This window comes from Nannochloropsis gaditana (genome assembly GCF_000240725.1).
Source record: "Nannochloropsis gaditana CCMP526 unplaced genomic scaffold scaffold025, whole genome shotgun sequence".
Taxonomy (NCBI): Eukaryota; class Eustigmatophyceae; order Eustigmatales; family Monodopsidaceae; genus Microchloropsis; species Microchloropsis gaditana.
The window spans coordinates 14,462-21,785 of NW_005803928.1; the positions used below are offsets into that span (position 1 = coordinate 14,462).

General features: G+C 62.3%; 1 protein-coding gene across 1 annotated transcript; it reads left to right on the top strand.

The window, feature by feature from the left end:
- Window positions 1-6,723: 6,723 nt before the first annotated feature.
- NGA_2131000 (uncharacterized protein) lies at window positions 6,724-6,854 on the top strand (the record flags this gene model as incomplete). The annotated part of the gene is made up of 1 exon (XM_005856178.1): window positions 6,724-6,854. A coding segment is annotated over one exon (131 nt), but the record flags the coding sequence as incomplete, so codon positions are not given.
- Window positions 6,855-7,324: the final 470 nt, after the last annotated feature.

A 7,324-nucleotide genomic window follows, 5' to 3' on the forward strand; every position in this document is an offset into this window, starting at 1 on the left:
GGAGGAAGGGGGAGGGAGGGGGTGACCCAGACGGAGCCCATCCTCCTCGGCGATAGGCAGCTCCTTCGACACGCCCGGCCCCCCGCTTCGGCCTCTTCCCCCCTTCACCCGCGGCTTGTGGGCCCTTTTCCCTCCCTCCTGCCGCACCAGCCCTCCCTCCGTCCCTCCCTCCCCCTCCTCTTTCTTCGGAGGTGCCGTCAGCTCCCCGGGGGCGTGATCCCTCATCCTCCCTACTTCCCCAAATAGCTTGGAAGGCGCGGGGACCTGCGTGTTCCTTCCCTGAGGGCCATCCGTCCATCCCCCCTCGCTTCGCCCTTCCTCCATTTCCTTCTCTAACAGCTGTGCCACGGGTTTTTCCAGCGCCTCCCGCTGTTCCCTCAGGATCTTCACGAGCTTCTTGTGGGATTTGAGCGTGCTTGCCTTCAATGCATGGTAGGTCTGATCGTCCCATTTGCAGAGTTTAGCTTCCTCCCTCAGTTTCTTCTCCAGGGGGGCCCGGTCCTCGCGCAATTTTCGGCGGACGAGCGGCAAGAATTGCTGGTAGTATCGGACCAATAGGATCAACATCCCCCCCATCGGCCGTGCACGCGACACGCGCCCCGTATCCTTTTCTTCACTCCCACCGACCACGTCCAAGGCAGATACACGCAACAGAGATAAGCGTGCTTCGTATTCCCCCAAGGGGCTGCTTCGCATCATCAAATCGAACGAATCGAATAGCGCCCGCAAATCGGGGGGAACGCTGGGACAACGGAAGGTCGAGGACGGAGGGGTCGCCCGGAGGGAGGAGGGAATCAGCTCGGTCAAAAGCCAAGCCGACGCCGGACCGTGCGAGGAGCTTCCTTCCCCGTCCTCCCCCCCGCCCTCCGCCTCGCCCTCCCCTGCCAGGGCCTGTCGAGTCAAGCGGTGCAAATGGAACCAGTACCGCATCGCCTTCCCCGCCACCCCTCGCGCCTGCAACTCCATTAGGTCTGGCCAGCTTTCCAGCTCGATTTTCCGCCAGCGCATGACCAAGGGCACCAGGACTGCCATCTCTGCGCCCAGACTCACTGACTTGCTCGCGTAGGCCTCCCATTCCTGCGCGGCTCCTAAGGTAGCTTCCAGACCCAAGAGAAGGCGGGAAAGGGATGACCGGACCCCGAGATTTCGGACCCTATCGGCCGCGCGGGCCGCTTGGATCAGGCCTGCGTGCCCCGGCCATTGCTGCAGAAGTGTCCGGATACGCTCCAGGAGCGGGCTGAGGACGGGAAGGAGAAGGCGTACCTCGGCAACGGGGGCGGGGTCGTGGTGGAAGTCGTAGAGTCGTCGGTGTTTCAGACGCACAGCTCCTCCCTCCGTTTCATCCCAGAGGCCCGCCTCGAGCAAGGTGTGCAAGCCTCCGTCTGGGTCCTCTCCCTCGTCCAGGGCCTCTCTTCGGCACCTGTCCGTGCTCCCCCTTTTATTCCCCTGACCGTGCGCCGGGACCGCACTCTTCCCAAGCGCGGGGGTCACGTTGGCCCCAAGGCTCTCCACCGCCATAGACAGCGCCAAAAGATGGGCCGCTTCCAGCGCCTGATCCATCGCCGGCACGAGGACGAGCCCATCCTGTACCGTGGGCATACTTGCGCAGCCGTCCCCGCTGCGGGTGGCCGGATGCGGAGCCATTGGCAGGGCCAGGGCAGAGGCAAGATAGTATGACGAACGGAAACACAGCCGTCGAAGGATAGGCTGATAAGATCCGATGGTCTGGCAACCACCCCGACCGCCCGGCCGCTCCCTTTCCCTCCTGCTCAGGGCCAGCCGGGTCCATATGCCCACGATTGCCGCCACTTGCTCATCGCCAGGTCCAAATGCACAGGAACCGTCGCTCGAGCTACCCTCCTGCGTGTTTCCACTTTTCAAAGCAGCTGCTGCTTCATTCATCGGACCGACCATCACCTCCTCCTCGACGTCGTGGGGGAACAATCTTTGGAGTTCCATCGCCTCTCTTCGGGCGGTCGCCGCCAAGGCCGCAGCGTCTTCTCCATTCACGCGCGCTTCTTTTTCCTCCCGCTCCAAGAATAAAGCTTCCCTCTTCCGAGATTCCTCTTTCGCCCGCGCCTCCGCCTTTTTCCATTCGTCCCCTACCCGGACGAACAAGCTGTCCATCTCCTTCCACAAACGAGCCCGCGCGCCGGGGGCTTGTACTGCGTGCCATTCCAGCTCCAAGCGGCACAGACGTGTGACTAAGGCCTTGACCGTCAGAGATGAGGACAGAGAGGTGGGATCCAAGGCTTGGGCCAAGCGACCAGCGACACGCTCCGCCCACCTTTCTTCATCCCCCAACTGCTTCCCTGTACCTTCATCTCCCCCTCCCTCCGAACCCTCCGGGCACAAAAAGGGGAACTGAGCCAGGACACGAACCGGATGATCCTCCTCCTTTCTGCCCTTTCCTATATTCCCGCCATCTGCTCCCGCTTTCGCCGCCGCCACGACCCCCGAAAGCCCATACCGTACTTCCCCTATCGCGGACAAGAGGGGATCTATAATATCAGCGAAATATGAATATTCTCTGCGTAGACGGTCCACCAGGCATCCCACGGCGGCTTGCCACGCCTCTACTTGAGCATGGGCGTGCGCAAGGGCGGCAGGAGGACCCGACATGGGGGGTCCAAAGGGTCGAAGCACGGCCTCCAAGCGCGTCGAAGACAGCAGTCCCCGCGCCGCATCCAAAATTTCTGCCCGCAGGGACAGGAAACCTCCCTTCTCTTCTCCCTCTACATCCCCGGGCCGTTGAACCGCCCGACGGGCCAATGCCGCGCTTTCCCTTCGCAGTGCTTTTCGTTCCTCGTTCATTTCCCCCCCCCGTCCGTCCTCATTCCCTTCCCCTCTAAGTCCCCTTTCCAAACTCCGGGCCCAGATCCGGGCTGCCGCCTCGGTGTCAAGCCAGGCCAGGCGTTCGTCCACCAGGGCTCGTTTCGCCAAAGGTGCTTCTCCCGGGTCCACGGGGCGGGAAGGGAGGAGCAAGTGAAACTGGAGCACGCCAAGACGTGCCCGGGCATGCCCGACCCACAGGAAGGTGGTCGCAAGGGCGACAGCCGGCGGAGAAGACAGAAGGGAAGCCAGTGATGCGCAGGCGTGGAGGGCGGGCTGCAACAAGGGAATGGCATGGCTCGCGAGGCGGGGGTCCGTGGAGCGGGCGGCCAGACAAGCGGTCGCCTCCGCCCAACCCGGATCAGCGACGGAAGTCTCGAGGGAGGATTGAAGGCGACGTAGGAGGGCCTGCCAGTCCTCGACGGCGAATGTGGTCTTAAAGGCTTTCAGGATATGCAGGGATGCCTGCCGGAGCTGTTCCCATTCCTCCTTTGCTGCGTCCATCCCGGTTTTTAGCTCTTCGCCGGGTTCCAGGGGGCGAGCACGAACGAGGAACCGCATCGCGTCTTGCAGTTGCCGTCGGCGCAGCTGTCCTCCCTCCACCGAGGCCAGGCCCACCATTCCCCGGTACCCGCCCCCCACCTGCAGCAAGGACCAAACAAGGCGCGAGACCGGCGCCGCCAGGAGCCAAGAGGGGTCCAGAGGTCCGAGAGGCCGACGGTTACCGTCCTCCTCACCTGTCGTCAGCTCCCAATGAGCCTGGGCGCCAATGCCTTGCCAAAGGATTTGATGGAAATTCGCGTTCAAAGTGGGTAGCAGGGAGGCAAGTGAGTGTCGAAGTCTGGATGTGTCGCCTGTGGCTCCCCCGGCACGAAGGGTCTCCAGGGACGGGAAAGACGCTTCCCACAGCCAGACAAGGGACTGGAAGGGGCGGAGGTGAGAGATGTGACGGATTTGGAACTGGAGGCAGACGCTGACAAGGACCTTCGCATGATTGACTGCATGCTTGACCACGCTCAGGGCTGGAAGTGAAAGACCGGCTCCTTCCCTGTCTGCCCTATGTCCTCTCTCTTCGATCCCCTCCAGAGCAGAAAGGGGAGGATTTGCCGCTACCCTTTGCCTAAGTTGCCCTGGTTCCTCCATTCCGCCCAAAACGAGGGCACGAAGCAGGTCGGAAATGACCCATCGCTCTTGGCGCGCTGCCCACGGAAGGAGCAACCGGCCGATCTGCAGGCTCGCCCAGACCTCTAGGCGGCTCGTTCCTACCATCAGAATCGCTCGTTTAGCGGCCCCACCCCTTTGTTCTCCATACTCAAGCGCCTTCTCAACCCCCACATCGACATGATCGTCCTCCTCGCCGTCCTCCTCGTCTTCCCCCGCGTTGATCGAGATATCAAGGGCCTGTTCACGTGTCTCCAACGTCATGGCATCCCGCAAGGTCTCCACCCTGCCTTTCAAAGACATGGGCAACCCAAGCAAGATCGTGGTATTAGAACAGCGTCCTGTGGAGGGGGCGATCGAAGGGCGGGCCTGTGGTGGTGGAAACTCGTCGGTGAAGGCCCAGTGCAGCGTACAAAGCGCATCAAGAAGCTCACGACGGACAGGCTCCGGTACCGCCATGCGAAGATCGCCTCGACGGAGGGCCTCTTCCAAAGAGGGTAGGAAACACGAAGGGGAGAAGGAGGTGGTGGAGGAAGAGGCGAAGGAGCGGCCCAGATCATGCAAGATTCTCAGGACCTGGGCCTGCTCGGCGCGAAAAGCGACGGCAGGATGACCACCTTGTTTCCATAAACGATTTTTCAATCCGTACAACCCACCCTCTGCACAAGCGCGCTCGATATCTTTTCCCATCCTGTCCACCAGATGAAAGAGCTGCCCCTCCTGGTGGGAGAGCAAGGGCGGGGAAGAGGGGGAAGGAAGGGCGGAATTTGGCGGGAGAAGGCGTCGCACCGCCTTCGCGAACCGGGACCAAGCGGCCAAGAATCTCGGCCACGGGAAAGGGGTCAAATGTAGCGACGACACGGTACAGGAATTGTGGGAGAGCTTTAGAGCGACTGCCCCATCCAAGGCCTGCCACAGGTCGTCCCGCCGGCGCCACAGGAGCCGCAAGTCTGTCTCATAACAAACACGCCTCTCATCACCATACCCTCCGCCCTGGTGGGGGGATAGGGAGACCTGGAGGACGACCGCGTCAAATGCTTTCAGGAGGAGAGGGACCAGGGGAAGGACGGGATAGCCGTCCAGGGCTCCACTCGACAACAACTCTTCGCCTGCTATCCCCCAGCCACTCAAGTGGTGTTCCCTCCCTTTCCCTGCTCCCGACCCCGCGGCCTCCGCTATGGCTTCCTGCTTCAAAACGGCCAGCTCCATCCATGTCCAGTGCGGCCCTGCCTGGCCTCTCTCTCTCTCTGAAGGGGAGGCTCGTTGTCTGGAAAATACTTCCTCTTCACGCACCGCTTGCGGCAGTCGCGCCAATGTGCCGGCACGTGCAGCAAAGGCCGCTGCCTGGAAATGCATCCACGCCTGATGCCCCTGCTGGGCATCGGAGGCGGTGAGGTGGGCCTCCCACAAGCCCTCCATCTCGCGATGATCCAGGGGCCATTCCAAGCGGTGAAAAGGTGAGCCGGTGGACCTATTGGAGGGTGGAGAGGAGGCCAATTCCAGTCCCAATTCAAGAGTCCGAGCCACCAGGGGACAGCGACGAAGAATCACCTCGAGGCGAGCCAAGGCTTGCGAGACACGCACCGCCTCACCTGCCAAGAGAGAAGCCGGGATATCGGCGGCATGGAGTGGAACAGTGGGGCTCGCGGTGGAAACAGGACCGAGTATGGCGCGGGAAAATTCTTTTAACAGCGCCTGTAAGGCCTCTATTCGAAGGCTCAGGTGAGTAGCAATGCCCAAAGTCCGACGCACGACCCGCAGACAAAGCACCAAGAGCAAAGACGGGCTATTCTGGCCTCCAGAGGAAAAGAGACGTGCCTGATAGCTGGCTTCTGAGTCCTCTTCCTCCGGCTTGCCACGCTGTACGTCCAATCCCAGGCACATGCTACGGGCCGCATCTTTGCCGTCCTCATGAAGCGGGCCGTGGGGGAGAAGGAGAGGACAGAGCAAGCCCTGGAGGGCCCAGAGCAGCTCAAGATCGCGAGTGATCGAGCCTCCCTCCGGGTCCACAAAGGTCCCGCCCATCCCATCCCTCTCGCGGGACCGCAAAGCCAATGCGGGTAAGGACTCTGCGGCATGAAAGAAGGCAAACGATGCTTTTCCTCGACCCACTTTCAGCAACCGTGCCCAGAAAGGGTTGGGAAAGCCAACATCCGCCCCAGATAGAGGAAGGGAGAGCAGACCCGCGTACGCCCGCGCGTACCCCTCCCTAAGAGCAGCCTCTCGATCGAGTCCTTGCTCCATGAGGCAACCAACCAGGCCCCCCCACCGCACCAAGGCGCCTTGCAATCGCCATAGCCCCGGGGACTCCCCCCTCCGTACATCAGAAGGGAGGCTACTTACCCCGTTCTCCCCCGCCAGGCTGCTTCCTTTTTTCCCTCCTTTGCGTTCGGCGAGCTCCATCAGCACTGCATGCATTTCGACCATGCCCGCAGCCAGGTCCAGGGTGCCCGCCTTCCCCAACATCTGGGCCACAGCCAGGGTCAAGGGCCCGCCTAGAGCCATCCGCGCCGTCCCTCCCCCTTCCACCCTGCCCTCCTCCGTGCCCCCCTCGGCGTCTTCATCGCCTTCCAGCACCGCCACTTCCAGACAGCGGTTTCGCATGGCTCGAGACACCTCCCCCACGGAGGGGTCCATGGTCAGGAACAAGCGGAAGCTCGGGTGCGGTCGCAAAATGCGAGGGGCGGGGGCTGCATTCCGAGAGGAGGATGGGGAGGTCCCTGCCTCCGTCAAGAGAAGGGAGCCATTCGGTTCAAGGAGGGCGTTGAGCCGGTCCAGGACGGAGGCGGGGCAGAGGTTCACGTTGGTGAGAAGGAGCCAGTGCCCGCGTTCGAGGGCTTCGACCAGAGGCCCGTCGACCCAGGCAAACCGGCCGTTGCGGGAAGGGCTGGGGGAGGAGGAAGGGGTGGGAGGGATGCCTTCTTGAAGGCGGTGGAGCTCGACACGCAAGGACGACGAAGGCGGGAAGGAGGGAGGGAACGCAGCAATCGCTACTTCCAGAGCAGCCAGTAGACGGCCATGCTTTTGCTGCACGTCCTTTTCCTTCGCCGCAAGGCTTTTCCCACCGCCCTCCCTCATCCCAACCGCCCTCGCAACCGCTGCTCCTGCCTCCTCCAACTCCGTAAGCACACTCAGAATGGCCTCTACTTCCTTATCCCTTTCCTCCCCTTCCTCCCCTTCCTTGCCCCTCCCCACCAGCTCCCCCACCACCTGCACCAATCCTTTGTTCACGCCGGTCCACAAGAGACAAAGCCGGGCCTGCCAATCCTCCCACGCCTGCCCCAGATCCTCCTGTTCGTACGAGCCCAACAGCTCTGACACGTCCGTCCCC